General features: G+C 49.4%; 2 protein-coding genes across 2 annotated transcripts; one reads left to right on the top strand and one right to left on the bottom strand.

Moving 5' to 3' along the window:
- The first annotated feature begins 1,989 nt into the window (after positions 1-1,989).
- Positions 1,990-3,759, top strand: LOC119406614 (uncharacterized). The gene has a single exon (XM_037673348.1). It carries the CDS (start codon positions 1,990-1,992, stop codon positions 3,757-3,759), a length of 1,770 nt encoding a protein of 589 aa, XP_037529276.1.
- Positions 3,760-6,616: 2,857 nt separating this feature from the next.
- LOC125760281 (uncharacterized) lies at positions 6,617-10,433 on the bottom strand. The gene is made up of 4 exons (XM_049420158.1): positions 10,114-10,433; positions 9,117-9,226; positions 7,907-8,026; positions 6,617-6,918 (listed from the first exon to the last, which is right to left on the bottom strand). Exons 1-4 carry the CDS (start codon positions 10,431-10,433, stop codon positions 6,617-6,619), a joined length of 852 nt encoding a protein of 283 aa, XP_049276115.1.
- Positions 10,434-16,428: the final 5,995 nt, after the last annotated feature.

Raw genomic sequence — 16,428 nt, 5'->3', positions numbered from 1 at the left:
CTATCGTCCAATATCAATTCTGCCTTCTATACCGCAAATACTAGAAAAGCATTTACTGTTAACGATGACAAGCTTTCTCGACCGCCACAACATTTTATCACCCTGTCAGTATGGTTTTCGGCAGGGGAAAAGCACTCGGACGCTATTGGAAGACTTCTCTGATCAGTTGAACGCAGCGTTCGAGAACAACAAGGTTGCCTGTGCGCTACTTCTTGACTGCAGCAAGGCTTTCGACAGTGTACATCATACCTTGTTATTGGATAAACTTTTTCAATTAGGATTTAGGGGTGCTTTCTGGTCTTTGTTGGCAAATTTCCTCCAAGACAGGTGTCAACTAGTATCCGTTGGGCAATCCCGTAGCGCGTTCCAAGCCATCAATACCGGCGTTCGACAAGGATCGATTCTTAGTCGGCTGCTATTCAATGTATTTGTAAATGACCTTCACAGCGCGATACCGGTTTCTCTTTATCAATACGCCGACGACACTGTGATCTTGACGTCTGCTAACAACTTCTATGAGGCGATTACTCTTCTGCAGTCAGCTGCCACTAAACCCATGGATTGGTTTCGTGACAACCTTATTAATATAAATGTGTGTAAAACTAATTTAATCTGCTTCCATAATCCGGTGAAGAAAGTAACCCTTGACTATCCTTTCATTTTGCATTGTTCGAATTGTTCATCCTGATCTTGTAGGCCATTACAGTATTCATCTGTTGTGAAGTACCTTGGCTTATACATTGACAGCGACCTTTCCTGGAATAGTCATCTTGCCTACGTTTGCAAAAGACTTCGCGCTGTGTCTTGTCTACTATATAATATAAGATACTACATGCCGTTTTCAGTACGTAAAATGATAACACAGGCTTTAGGCTACAGTATACTGCATTATGGAATAACCATTTACGGGCACTGTGCTGTCCGATGGCACTATAGATTAAACAGAATATTACGTTCGATCTTAAAAAATATTTCTTATGACTTGAACATGAACTCAGAGAGAGACATTTTCAAAGTGCTGTTAATGCCGAGCTTCAATGATCTCTTAATTCAAACGGTTGTTTTGAAACATTTCTGGTCCAAAGAATTCCTGGTTCCATATGTCACTTCCCGTTCTCTAAGGCCCAGAGTCCGTTACTGGAGACCGCGGTGTTCAACAAGGTATGGAACTAGAATACGAGCCCATTATGTTCCAACTTATTTCAATGTGCTACCCCCAGCATCTTTCGCATAAAAACAAAATACAAATTAAAGAAACTGCTACGGCGTATCTGTCGATAATTTTAATGCATGTCTTGTCTGTTGTTATTTCATATGTTCTCATTTGCAAGCATGCTGCTGAACAGTCATCTAGTGTGGTACCTTACTTAAGAAACTTTCGCTGTATTTATTGTTCGCTCTCAATTTCTGTAATTGTTATATATTGCTAATAACTATCGCTTGTACGCCCTGTTGCTTCTAATCTAATGTGCACGTTGTTTTTTTTTGTCCTATCATCGCTCTTATGCCATGTACTACAACCTTGTAACGCGTTCGGTTTGTTTCGCTGTCTGCCAGGCTCTGCCACTCAAGCCACCAATTGGCTTTGGCAGGCCTAGCCACATGTACTGCTTTATTTGAAGAAATAAAAGGCATTATTATTATTATTATTATTATTATTATTATTATTATTATTATTATTATTATTATTATTATCTGCCTAATCATGGATAGTTTCAAAGAAAATTTCAGAATTGGGCAATGGAATTGCAGGGGGTACTCCACCAAGAGGGCTCCGTTGCAGCAATACTTTAGATCAGTAGGTAACAAACCACAGGTTTGTTACATTACATTACATTACAGGAAACCCTCGTTTCTGCCGCATCCCTTTCTGGTTATCGGGCTGTCTCCTAGCAGCCCGGCGGTCGGGGAGTATGCACGTTAGTGATTAAAAAGCATACGAACTTCTCTCACGATCTGAAGCTGGTGAGTTGCACGGTTGAATATGTCATGTTGGAACTTCTGCTGAACACGCGACAACGCAACCAGCTAAGAAACAGCGTGTTTATACTCAATGTTTACAGTAATCCCACGGACTCCCGACAGCAGTTCAAGACGATACTCAATAAGTCCGTCGACCTGACCGGCACCCATCCCCTTCTCGCCGTCGGGGACTTCAATGCCCCGTACGGATTATGGGGCTACGCCTACGACACGAGCAAGGGCCGGGGTCTGTGGCAGAACGTCAACGAAATGGGCCTCACGCTCATAACGGGCAAGGCGTTCCCGACCCGTATCGGCAACTCAGTGACCAGGGACATCACCCCCGATCTGGCATTCGTGAAGAACGTTGACGCAGCCGAGTGGAGTAACACCGCAATGGATTTTGGTAGCGACCATTACGTGCTCGAGACTCGCTTCGACGTCGCCCGATGTAAAACAAGAGAGTGTACCGTCACAGATTGGGATCACTTTCGCAAGCTCCGCGGCAACGAAAGGGCACCCGCTCCCAGACACCTGGAAGACTGGTGCGAGGGAATCAAGAGTGACGCGGAGAGGTCCACTAAGAAGATCGTCACCGAACTGCAGGTAGAGATGATGGATAGCAGTCTAGCCCATCTGGCTGAGTCCAAGCAGGCGCTGCTCCTCCGATGTAAGGGAGAAAGGTTCAACCGAAGACTGCGGAAAAAGATCTCAGAGCTCAACAAGGCCATCGAAGATCACTGTCGGACCCTGTGCAAGCAGCAATGGGACGAGGTCTGCGACTCGATCGATGGCCAGACGCGCAACGGCAAAGCCAGGCGCTTGCTCGAACATCTCCTGGACGAGGGTTGCAAGAGATCCAATAGAAGACACACGCTTGCCAGAGCCCTGCACGAAGCTACCAGAGCCTGTTCCAGGGACAAGATGGTTGCCAAGCTCTTGGAGAAGTATCTGCCCGTAAAGCACGGCGATGAGGAGGTACAGTTTCCCGAGCACATTGGCCCGGCCCGTCCGGAGCTGGACGAAGACTTCAACGTGGCGGAAGTCAGGCAAGCCATTTTTGCACTCAACAGCAAGTCGGCGCCGCGTCCCTACGGCATCACCAATAAGATGCTGCGGAATCTCGACGACCGTTCGATTGAATACGTCAACGAGAAGATCAACGAGAGGTGGAGAAACGGCAGTGTCCCAGAAAAATCGAAGAACACCAACACCGTCCTGATCCACAAACAAGGCAAGGCTCCGAATGTTGATAACCTCCGTCCCATCTATCTGACGTCTTGCGTCGGGATAGGGGCGGAGCACGTCGTTCTCATCAGAATAAGTAGATATCTCGAAGACAACAGCGTCTATAGCCACAACATGATTGGCTTCCGAGCCGGACTGCCGACGCAGGACGCCATGAAGTTGATCAAACATCAAATCATCGACCTCCATATCAGGGACACCATGGCCTTTCTCGGACTCGACCTCGAGAAGGCGTTTGACAACGCTCTCCATGCATACATCCTGGCTTCTGTCGCGGACCTCGAACTGGGCCTCAGACTGTATACCTACGTTCGGTCGTTCCTGACCGAAAGGAAAGCGAAGCTGCGATTTGGTGACTTCGTCTCCGACGAAGTGCTCCTGGGCCTACGGGGTACGCCGCAAGACTCTGTTATTTCGCCCACTCTCTTCAACATCTGCATCGTCGGACTCTTGAGGAAGCTGGCCCAAGTCGAAGGTATCATGACATCACGATCTGCTCCACCGGCGGTAGTGAGGGCCAAGTACAAAGTGCCCTGCAAGATGCCGTAGACGTCTCGGAAGACTACCTGCTACCCACCGGACTCAGGTGCTCCCCGACCAAATCTAAAGCTCCTGCTTTACAAAAAAGAAAAATGGGGCAGACCCAAGAGCTGGAAGCCGGTCTCTGAAAGTGACATTCACCTATTCACTCGGAGCGGCGACCCGATACCCAAGGTCGACATCATCAGAGTTCTGGGTATGTTCATCGAATCGCGTGGTGGCAACGGCACTGCGTTGCAACAAGATCATCTCAAAAACCGCTAACGCTTTTCGCCTCGTTCGAAGGGTCACGAACAGACGTCGAGGCATAAAGGAGGACAACCTGCTTCGGCTCATCGACGCCTTTGAGCTGTGGCACTTCACCTACACGGTGGCCATGCACAACTGGTTCAGAGCAGAGCGGGACAATCTGAATGCCCTTATTAGAAAAATCGTCAAGCGAGCACTCGGGCTGCCTGTCCGAACCCACACCGAGGACCTCCTCCGGCTAGGCATACATAACATCATGGAGGAAATTGCCGAGGCTCAGGAACGGGCCCAGTTAACTCGGCTCTCCACCACGCCGGCCGGTAGGCGGATTCTAGAGGAGAGTGGACTCACCCCTACCAAGAACTTGGGTAGCAACACCCAAATCCCCAGAGAAATAAGGGAGAAGCTCGTCGTCACTCCGCTGCCCAGCAAGGTCCATCCTGTGCACAACGCAGGTCGTCGCAAGGCAAGAGCGTCAAAGATGCTAAAGCAAATCACCAATGATAAGATTGAAGCAAGCTTGGTGGACGCCGCCGCGTACCGAGACAGCAAGGCTTTTGCGCTTGCCGTCGTGGACGCGCTGGGCAAAGTCATCAACTGTGCCTCGATTCGGACGACAGACCCCGAAGTGGCCGAGCAAGTGGCCATTGCACTCGTCATGCAAGACGCTCGGAGAGACAACGCTTATAACGATTCGAAAGCGGCCGTCAGGGCATTCCAGAAAGGCCGGGTAGCCCAGCAGGTAATTGAAATCCTCAAAGGCTCGAAAAACAGTGACAGCTCCACACACTCCATCTGTTGGTTCTCTGCCCACGTCGGGCCGTACGAAAGGGTTCCTCTGAACCTCAACGAATCTGCCCACGAGGCTGCGCGTGCCTTTACCGACCGCGCTGCGCTAGGACCGGGCGACTTTTCCCCCGGACACTGGGACGCTCCTAGCACGCACAAGGAAATTACTAAATTCTTTTACTTAGAGAGAACGGTCTTCCCACCGCCACATTCCAAGCTAAGCAGGCCGCAGGCGGCCACGCTCACACTCCTGCCAACTAACTCCTACCCAAATCCGGCGTCTCAATAGCATATATTCGGGAACTTACCCGAATAGTTCTTGCGAGGCCTGTCACTAGGCTGCTACTTTATCTCACATGCTCTGGGAGTGCGAGTCGCTGAGCCCGAAGTTCACCAAGGAAGAGTGGGACGCGCTCCTACGACGTCCCGTCTATGAGGACCAGATCCTGGCCGCCCAGCGCGCCCGTGATCGGGCCGGCAGGCTACACCTGTCGGTCCCGTCGTGGGATTAGCCGGGTGCGCGATTAATCGCGTTTTTCTGGACCATCATCATCATCATCATCATCATCAGCCTGTCTACGCCCACTGCAGGGCAAAGGCCTCTCCCATGTTCCGCCAATCAACCCGGTCCTGTGCTTTCTGTTGCCACGTTATACCTACAAACTTCTTAATCTCATCTACCCACCTAATTTTCTGTCTTCCCCTTACGCGTTTGCCCTCTTCTGGACCAAATAAACGTTTATTCACTCACTCACTCACCACGTGTGCTGGCACGCGCTCGCGCGTTCGGGCCTGTGTAAGGGGCTGGCTAAGACGCTGTGGCCTCTCCCGCTTACACTCTCTCAGCAATCACGTGATGACGTTGGGCGACGAGATTCTGCAGACGCGCGATTAACCCGCGTGGTATGCTCCAACAAGAGTTCGGGACGAGTAACCGCAATAGCAACTACAGTGAATTCATGGTGTGCTCCACATGCAAGGACGCGTTAACATCGGGCAAGGTGCCCGTGATGAACGGAACTTTAAGTCGACCCATACGCTCCTTCGCATGCCCACATGGTTCCCTTTAGTGGGAGATGGAGAATTTTTTTTCTTCCTTTCTTCTTCCTTAGCTATGGATTACAGCTAGAGGGGGACCACTCTCGGATTGATAATCGTAATGTCCGCTATCGGTGGCTAATCATGGAGGAATAAAAGAACTGAAGAGGGGCCCTGACGTCATTCTCTATGAAGCCTCGGTGAAGCCGGAAGTCGGCCATATTGACTGCGCAGATTCTCCACTCTTGTTTACATGCGAAGAGCGCAGTAGAAGGAACGTCTCTCTTTCCGGCTCGAAAACCACGTGCATTCCCGACGCGTGTGTCGTGACGATCCGAAACCAACGGAACGGAAATCAACACGCTGGGTCACCGCGATACCATTGGGGAAATTTTCCTCTTGAGCTGAAAGAATTTTGTAGCATAGCCATGGCGTGCGCATAGCAGCGCCGGACCAGCAATGTATCAACGTAGTCAGCAGAATGAAAAGAACGTTTATTGAAAAGTGTAGAACGTATTTATAGGCAACACAGTGTAGACAGATAACGATGCACACGTGGTAGTAGCAATAGTCCGATGTGGTGTAGGCGGCCAGCTGAGGCGTCACAGGTGCGCGCGCACACACTCACACGCACAGACGACGTGAAGATACATTCCTTCCCCCTTAGAAGTGAAAGCGTTGTACTGGCTTGCGTTCTCTTGTAGAACGCCTGAGGGCTTGTGGGGCGACACCGGTATTTATCGGGACCGCCGTGATCTTTGGTGATGCACGTTGTGCAGACCCAGCATCATTAGGGAGGAAGCCAGAAGACAGGCAGTCCTCCGTGCTCCCCGCGGCCGGAGGCGATCATTCTGTTGCTTGGTCTTGCTCGCTGCAACTGGTGGCAGCGAGCACTTCGTGAGTTCTGTCGCGGGCGAAGCTGATTTACATGCCGTTGGACGACCCCGTCCGAAGTGTCCACGGTCACCATTCTCGCTCCAGACGTCGCCTTGACATTGCCAGGCGTCCATTTGCTGCCTGCACCATAATTGCGGGCGTATACGTCACTTCCTGGTAGCGGCAGCCAGTCCTCTTGGTCGTCTTTTGATCCTGTAAGGGCTGGAGGAAAACATGTGTCCAACCGTGAGCGTATTTGGTAACCTAAGAGTAACTCTGCTGGGGATTTACCGCACTTTTGCGGCGTCCTCCGATTGTTAAACAGCAAGCGTATCAGGTACTCCTCCAGCTTCCCTCTCCTCATTTTTCGAAGGCCATCTTTGATAGTTCGCACTGCCCTTTCCGCTGCACCATTAGACTGGGGGTGGTAAGGAGCACATCGGAGGTGCACTATGTTGTTTGCCACGAATTCCTCAAAATCATGGCTGGAAAACTGAGTCCCGTTGTCGGAAACGATTGTGCGTGGTATCCCAAACCTGCTGAAAATGCCGCGCAAACAGTTAATGGTGGTTTCCGTTGAAGCATGTGACAGAGATACGGCTTCGAGCCATTTCGTGTGGACGTCAGCTACGACGAGTATCGTTTTGCCGCAGATCGGCCCCGCGTAGTCAATGTGGATGCGGGACCACCTTTCGCCGGTTTCAGGCCACTTGACAACGGGCGCCGCGGTTGGCATCGGTAAATTTTGAACATAATTCTGGCACTGAGCAGAGACCTCTTCAATATTTCTGTCTAGGCCTGGCCACCAAAACAAAGAGCGCGCGACAGATTTCATTGCCGGCGAACCCTGGTGAGTCTCATATAAAAGCTGCAGCACTTGTACTCTTGCTTCGGCTGGTGACCCTATTGCCCCGGTAAACAAGGTCATGTGCAACGGACAGCTCTAGCTTACGGTCAAAAAATGGCAGTATGTCCCTTGCCAGCTCATTTGCGTGTCTGGGCCACCCCTGTAGTATGTATCGTTTGACTTCTACCAGGACAGGATCTGACGCGGTGAAAGCCTTCAGCTCACGCGTTGTCACGGCACCCCCTTTCAGCTGGTTTAGCGAGAGTACATATTCGAGTGGCTCACCGTCGTCTTCAGTTTCCGTAGTTTGCAGCGGCAGTCGGCTTAGGGCATCCGCATTCAGCATCGGTCGTCCTGGGGCGTACTGCAGCTGGTACCGGTAGGCCGCCAGCTGAAGCGCCCACCGTTGTATCAGGGCAGCGGCCATGGTGGGCGTCTGCCTGTCTGACCTCAACAGGCCCAGCAACGGCTGGTGGTCAGTCACCAAGGTAAATTCCCGACCTAGAAGGTAGTCGCGGAATTTAGTTACGCCAAATACCAGTGCTAGTGCCTCTCGCTCGAGCTGTGAATAGCTGCGCTCTGCCTGTGTTAACGTACGCGAGCGAAACCAGATCGGCCTGTGAGCGTTACCGATCGTGTGAAACAAGACCGCGCCCACTCCGTATGGAGACGCGTCGCACTCAAGTTTTAATTCCTTCAAAGGGTCGAAATGGACGAGAACCTTGGCTGCTTTGAGGCTTTGCTTAGCAACCTTAAACGCAAGTTCTTGGGACTGTTCCCAGTGCCAGCGCGCATTCTTTTCCAGCAGCTGATACAAAGGAAAAAGTGTGATAGACATGTTCGGCGGAAACCTCGCGTAAAACGTAATCATTCCCAAAAAAGAACGCAGTTCGGTGGCGTTACGGGGGCTCTGTGCCTGCATGATAGCGTCGAGGTTTTTCTCTGCCGGATGAAGCCCATCGCGATCGATGCGATGCCCGAGATCGGTAACTGCTGGGCTGCGCAGCTTGCACTTATCGTGTCTCAACTTTACGCCTCTCTCTCGAAAACGCTCCAAAACGTTTCTCAGCCTTTCGCCACTGTTGCTTGATTTTTCAGAAATGAGCACGTCGTCAAGTTAAGCTTGTGCCCCCACAAGACCAGCTAGCACCTCATCCATATTTCTTTGGAATATCGCGGGTGCAGAGGCTATTCCGAAAGGCAGTCGGTTGTAGCAAAAAAGCCCCTTTTGGTGTGTTAATGACGCAAATTTTCTTTGCAGAATCATCCAGTGCCACTTGATTGTATGCGTCCCGTAAATCCAGAGTGCTGAAACAATCTCCACCGTGTAGTTGCGCAAACATATCTTCAATGATGGGCAAGGGGTATTGTTCGGTGGCGCATGCGGGGTTCACTGTGGCCTTGAAATCACCGCAGATTCTCACTGCGCTGTCTTTCTTACGAACTACGACTATAGGTGACGCCCATTCCGAGTGTGCCACCGGTGATAACACGCCCAAGGAAACTAACCGATCAAGTTCATGTGATACGCGGTCGCGTAGCGCATATGGAACGGGTCTGGACTTACAGAACTTAGGTACGGCGCCTTCATTTAGGTGCAGACTGACCGGAGGGCCTGTGATAAGCCCCAGTTCCTCGGAAAACACGTCGTGGAAGTCGTTGAATATGCTGTTCACACTAGACTTGCCCGTTTGTTCTGTGGGATCCGAGACTCCTGCAACGCAAACCACCGGAACACCAGCGACGTTCAGCAGCTGAATTAAATCTCGACCGCAGAGGCTTGGTCCCGCACAATCTAACTCGGTCAGCGCGCACTCCACCGTCGCTCCCTTATGTGAAACACTGAGCGCAAGCTCCCCAAGCACTGGCAGTCGTCCTGAGTCGCAGGAAAATTTCACACTGGATGGTCTCAGTTTCGGCCATTGGTCGCGGTGCTTCTCGTACAGTTGACGTGGGATGACACAAACGGGCGACCCAGTATCGACTTCCATGGTAAGCTGCACACCACACCAAGAGAACGTCCGGCGAATGGGTGGTACCAGACAGCTCTTCCGTTCCGAGGCCAAGGTCCAGATGTGCGCCGCTTCGTGTTCGTCGTCTGTCGAACCTTCCGTCCCCGTGAGAATGTTGGTTTGTGCCCTCCTTGCAGTTCCTTGCTCGCGAGCACCCCGGTTTCGGCATTTCCTTGCAAGGTGACCGCGTCCTCCACAGCGATAACAGCGAGCGTTAGACCAGGTGCAACAGGTCTCATTGTGCTTTGCACTACGGCATCTTGAGCATTCTTGACGTGCAGCACTCCGCCTCTCGTCTTGCGGTGTTTTCTGCTGATACGCTTCTACTTTCAACACTGGTGCCAAGGCCGATCCGTTCATGTTTTTCACGCCACTATCTGCAGCTTCAGCTGAGAGGACCATCACTTCAGCGTCTTCTAATGTTAATTCCTGCTTCGCAAGTAGCTGCTTCTGCAGTGCCTTTGACCGGACACCACACACAATGCGATCTTGTAGCATGCGATTTAAAGCACTGCCAAAATTGCAATTATCAGCGATTCGGCGAATGTCGACTAGAAATTCATTAATGGGCTTGACACCGCTTGACACCGACTGAAAAACTTGTAACTTTCTGTGATTTCATGTTGCTTGGGATCGTAGTGCTCACTCAACACTGCCACGACTTCTTCATAAGTCAGCGCATTCGGCTTGCCTGGAGCCACCTTCCCTGCCACTACTTGTATCGTGTGCGTGCTTAAGGCAGCCACCAGCAATGCTCTTTTCTTAGTCGAGTCTTCAGTGGCATTCGCTTCGAAGTATGCTTCGACTTTAATAAGGTATGGCGTCCACTTATCTTTGCCTTCTTCGAAGTCCGGAAGCTGGTGGTGAGCCATGATCGCCTTGGTTGCTCGGTTTTTAGTAGTGTCAGGTTCAGGGTCGTCTTTCACTGCATGGGTTGTGCACATCTTCGTCGCCACTGTAGCATAGCCATGGCGTGCGCATACTATGCAGCGCCGGACCAGCAATGTATCAACGTAGTCAGGAGAATGAAAAGAACGTTTATTGAAAAGTGTAGAACGTATTTATAGGCAACACAGTGTAGACAGAAACGATGCACACGTGGTAGTAGCAATAGTCCGATGTGGTGCAGGGGGCCAGCTGAGGCGTCACAAGTGCGCGCGCACACACACACACGCACAGACCACGTGAAGATACAACAAAGTTGATATGAGCATGTGTAATTAAACTGTAAGGTCTTGTTTTTTTTAGCTTATATCAAAATAAAGATGCCATATCGGACCAGCGAAGGTACTGTTGCGACGACTAAGCGCCTCCAGTTTGCATAGGTTTTTTTAAACGCATTAGTTTCATGCTGCTCGTTTGTTTCCATCTGTTTGGGATTTAAGCTAGCCTGCGAGCTAGAAGCGACAATACGATAAAATGCGTGCAATCTCACGGTAATAAAGAAATGACCGGCATAACTCGCGCTTCACATACGTGTAGTACATTCCGAGATATAGATCCATGGCTAAACCATCGGCAGGTTCCAAACTCAAATACGTAGTTCGGTCGTGGCTTGATGAATCGTTGTTAGATATTGAACCAGTTTTGGCCGGCCAGGCACCAGGGAAATGTGGCGAAGAACACGAAATTATATATATGATGCCCCCATTTCATCATGCGGGCTTAAATGTTTCGTCCGCTGTGACAAGCACGAACACTGCACAACCGTCACTGACCTGCACGGAGTTCAACGTGCACAGTTGTTACGTTCTGTCATAGCGCTCGAGCATGAATTCACTGAACACTTCAAATCTTTCATGTGCTTCGTCCGCTCTGCGGTACGTGGATAAGCGCTCGTTCTACGCACTGTGCAGACCCCGTGGCTACATACAGGTTCCATAAACGTTGTTGCATATAACAACCACCGAGAGAACGCTGCTGAGCTAACAAAGCGGCAGAAGAATGGCTACTGTTCGGCACGGTTGGGTACGAGACCTACGGAAGCGCACATGTCATCGCCGCTACAAAAGACGGCGCGCCAAGTAACCATCGCAACGCCGCCATTGTTCCTAATCCAATTGGCCGATAAAACGTCACTTCCTCCACACTTCTCTCCCAGCGCTCGGGCTTTGCTCGCCCTCTCCTTACTTCTTTCCTTCTTCCATGTGGCTAATACACCTGTCCTTAGAGTCGCGCGCGCCATCATGCGCCGACGCAGTGCAGCACGCAGAAAAAAGAGCTCCGAAATCAGTCCTCTACTTCTGCCGCGCATTCAGGCTTGGCGTAAGGCACGTGGTTCGCAACCTCATACGCAACCTCATACTCTCGGCATTTCAATGTGCTAGGATATTGCAGTCAATATTCTCCTGAAATTCGTATTACACAGGTCTTCAAGGCGCGCTAACTTGAATGGGAGGGTTACTTTACCTCCCACCGTACGGTTTTGCGCATCGTGACATCGTCATGATGTCGTGATGCCGCCATAGATTGTGGCGATGAGTCACGTCATGATACAGTCAATACGTAATGAAAACCTTTAGCACCACTCCTGTTGACACTGGCGTCGCGGGACGCTCGTCAATTTTCGCGCTTGATGAGGCATCCACGGCTTTCACATGAAAAAAAAAATTACACCATTTCCCGCTAAAGGGGACCATGAGGCGATGCGAAGCCGGAGCACTTGCGCGATCGCGTTCCGTTAGCGTTCTTTGGGCATGCTACCGACCTCGCGTCGTGGAACGCGAAGAGGAACGCTACGCGCGTCTTGTCTTCACTCTAGCCTGGCCGTTAATTCTCACAGGGCGAGCGGGGATCGCGGTCGGCAGGCGTGCGAGAGTGGGGGGGCAGCGTAGGAGAGGAGAGAGAGGGGGAGGGGACGCGCATGCGCTGGTGCTCATCGCGGCGTTGCGCAGGAGAGAATTTCGGCATGTCTAGCCCGCGTTTCAGAGGAGGAGTGGAAAGGGGGAGGGGAGAGGGAAAGTGGAGAGGGGGAAGAGGAGACGGGAAGTGAAGAGGGTATGCGCATTCGCAGTAAGGGTGGTCACGCCGCACACCACCACCACCACCGGATTGAACTCGCCATAAGATACTCCGCATCTAAAATAAGAGGTGAATCAGTATTAAGAACTCCGTTTAGTAAGAACCATGTTCAGCTGACCTCAACAATCGGTGCATTGCAGCACACATCCGCCCGACCGCCGTTGGAGCCAATTAGTTCGAAAGTGATACTTAATCTTTATCCTGCTCGACCAGCATAATTTCTCAACTCAGTCATGCGGCTTCCCGATAACTACGACTCCGGAATTTGCCTGAAACGCGACACAGGTGACGAATGAAAAACATTTCCTGCGGAACATTGCGTCCTTTAGCGAAGTGTCTCACTAGATTCCCCCGAAATTAAAATTGTCCTGCCTTTTTCTTGCACAGAGCTATGCATTGCACCAACAGGCTGACGTCACAGGCATTGAGAATCACAATGTCCGCTGCTGGCGGCAAATTAGATATATTCGCACGGCCACCGACGAAATATAGGAGGGCAGAAACAAGTGCGTCGTCCGCTATTCTACATAAATATAAAGTTTAGAGATTGAAACAATTTTTCTGAACCCAACAGTATACACATAACAGTGTGCAGTCAGTGCAGTCGTATACAACAATATCAAGTCGTGCATTCCGTGCATGCAGCGCGTCCAATATACACAAAACAAAAGATACAACAAAGCTACAACATCCGCGTGGTTAAGCCTGTTCACGGGAATTTCTTTAAAAGGCAGACGTCAAACACGAATTACGATGCAGGTGGCTACTTTGGTATCTTTGTAACATAAACTATTTGTTACTGATTTTTATTATTTCAAGCCAAGTGTTTTATCGTTTGAATCATGATGAGAAGTAATAATTAGAACCCTAACATTACCTACCCCCCGCCCCTCGCTCTTTATAGAATATGTGTGCCCTCTAAGCAAAGTAATAATAATAATAATAATAATAATAATAATAATAATAATAATAATAATAATAATAATAACATTATTATTATTATTATTATTATTATTATTATTATTATTATTATTATTATTATTATTATTATTATTATTATTATTATTATTATTTACAACAACAACAGCAACAAACAGGCAGATTCCTCTCATTCTGGGAGTAGATGTCATTCGAAGCAGTAGGCGATTGGTGGCCTATACCGAATTTTTTTTTATTGCTTTGAATCAAGCGTTGGGAGTTCGAGCGACTTCTTTGTGCGTTTTGAGTAGACGTGCGTGTATCGTGGGCAGGTCTGTGGCGAAAAACTTTTTCGGCGTGGTGGAGGGAGCATTTGCTGAAGGCCTTCACGATTTAAAGAAAGCGCCTATTTTGAGTAAAGTACGTATTTGAGGACGGAACATTTTGGGGAGGCGGGGAAGGGGAGGGTCTCCGGCGGCCCTCCCCTCCCTCCCCCGCCCACTCTGACTACGGGATTAACCGTGCGCTTACCAGGCACGTCGACTACACTGACGCCCAAAGGGCACCCTATGTAGCCGATTGACGCCGGTACTCACCTTAGAGCACAGATATCTGTTATATCCAAATGGAATACACGCTATACGGAGTGATCAGTTGTTTCTCCATTGCCTTCATGGCCACGCGCTGTGGTGTTGGCCATCCCAAAGCTTAATGCATAGGCGTTGGTAAGCGAAAACCCCATAGTCTCCGTAGACGGGTAGCGTCTATTCGGTGAAGCGTCGATGGGACACGACTTCCTAAGGTTGGGTCACGTGAGTGAAATCAGGCATTCTTCAAATGCGACCCGCAGTACAGTGCGCAGAGACTATCCCTTGCAGGCATTTTACAAGTGTACCGACCGACCTATCTGTGGATAAAATAGTTTTATAGGCCATCGATATTTTTTAATGTCGCAGAAGAAGGTCACGCAAGCGATACTGCGCTTCTTGAGATTCCCAGTCCTTTCTGTATGACTGCATTTTGAACGCCCTTCCTTTGAATGCTTCTTGCAGTGGAGCTGTCAGTGGGACACCTGCGCCGTCCGTCCGAGTCCGTCCACGTACAAAAAAACCACGTGATCTCTTTCGAGAGAGCAATCACATACACAGTGAACACATATCATGACGCATGACCTCACATATCATCAAAATTTGTTAGTCCTGATCACGTCATTATGACGTCACTACATGGCGTCGCACGATGACGTCAAGAGTGGAGATCATGCATGCCTCAATGTGTGCTGATCCCGGAGGCTGTGCAGAAAACAAGGGCAGCGGTACGCCTTTCATACGCGTTTCATCGCCTATGCGGGGTCTATGTGACGCGTCGGCATGGTAATGTATGGGAAGCATAAGTCGACCCCTCATTAGAGAGCTTTAGTGCTCTAGCCGTCGGGTTCCCGCGTTCTTGTGTTCGTTTGTGCGCTTCTTTTGTTTTTGTTCGCCAGATGCCCCCAAAAAGAGTACAAAAGAACTCAAGGCCTCGCATACGCAAGCATCGTCGAGGCCCCGGGGCTAAAACTCTCTTCAAGTGAGAACGTCTGAGCAGCAGCTCTCTTATGAATAACGCGGACGAAAGCAAAGACGGGAGTGCGCCCGTCAGCTGAGCTGTTCATCCACCTTAACTGAGTGAAACTGCTCCAGTATTTTATCTTTTTTTTTCAACTGTATGTGTCTGCTTCTTCTCGTCTCTATCTCATTCTTTCTTTTCCTCTCCCAATCACTACACCCTCTTTCCAATCCTGATTTTCCCACAGCAGGGCAAGCACGTGCGTGTGTGTCGTCGCCGAGGCACATCGCATAACCGAAACCGATCTTGCAAGCTACAGAAATGGTCTTCGCAATTGCAGATGTTCGGGCATTGTAGTTATAATCACCCCACAATTCCTGATACACGACGTTGACAAGCTGTTGGCTCGAACCCTGATGTAACATCCAAACGCACACTTCGTATTTATTTGCGAATTTGTTTATTAACTTATGTTTTATAAAACTGCACCAACGCAATGCTGACGGGAGGACGTTACAAAGGGGCAAGAAGCGAAGACGTATTGCAAGGTGAACACATGAGCTTGCAGCATAATTGTTGCAAGCTCAACTATTACTCATGCCGAAATTATTAGTGCCAAAAGCAAATTAGTGAGAACATTATTAGCGAATAATAGAGGGCCGCTGCAATACTTTGCCAAGTAATCATCAGATGGCCACAATCTAGGAGCCTTTTGAATCACACATCTTTTTTCCGGAAAAATGTTTCGAATCCGTCAACTACAAGCGGAGATACAGGCACTTGTTTTATATTCCCAGCGTTTATTTCTTCCGTCCCGATGAGCCTGCTGGAAACTACAGTGGGAGGATTGACAAGCAAGCGGGAAGCTACGTCAACGTGCATCATGACATTGAGTATTTCAGACAAGCGTAGTTGACTCGCAGGTTCACGGGAGTTTATGCCACAGATTGGCAGCCTTTTTTAAATGCGAAGCATTTCTTAGCGAACTTCTGCGAATTAGAGCGTATCTATCTGCCTATCTATCTATCTATCTATCTATCTATCTATCTATCTATCTATCTATCTATCTATCTATCTATCTATCTATCTATCTATCTATCTATCTATATCTATCTATCTATTATCTATCTATCTATCTAGCCGCCTAGGACTTTGTGCTCTCCTGGCCGTTTCGTTGATAGGATGTACACCAAAATTGGTATGGCGTAACATGAGTTTATGACGAACATAAATGACAGGTCATAACATGAAAATCATGATATCCATGTCATGAGCGACATGATTTACATTCCACTGTTTTGGTGTTCTTCAGGCCATTTCGTTAGTTTGATATATACCAAAATTGGTATGGCGTGACAAGAGTGTATTACGAAGAAAATG

This window comes from Rhipicephalus sanguineus, chromosome 10 (genome assembly GCF_013339695.2).
Source record: "Rhipicephalus sanguineus isolate Rsan-2018 chromosome 10, BIME_Rsan_1.4, whole genome shotgun sequence".
In the NCBI taxonomy this organism is placed as follows: domain Eukaryota; kingdom Metazoa; phylum Arthropoda; class Arachnida; order Ixodida; family Ixodidae; genus Rhipicephalus; species Rhipicephalus sanguineus.
Note: the sequence above shows the minus strand (reverse complement) of the source record. Positions and strands in the feature narration are given on the sequence as shown.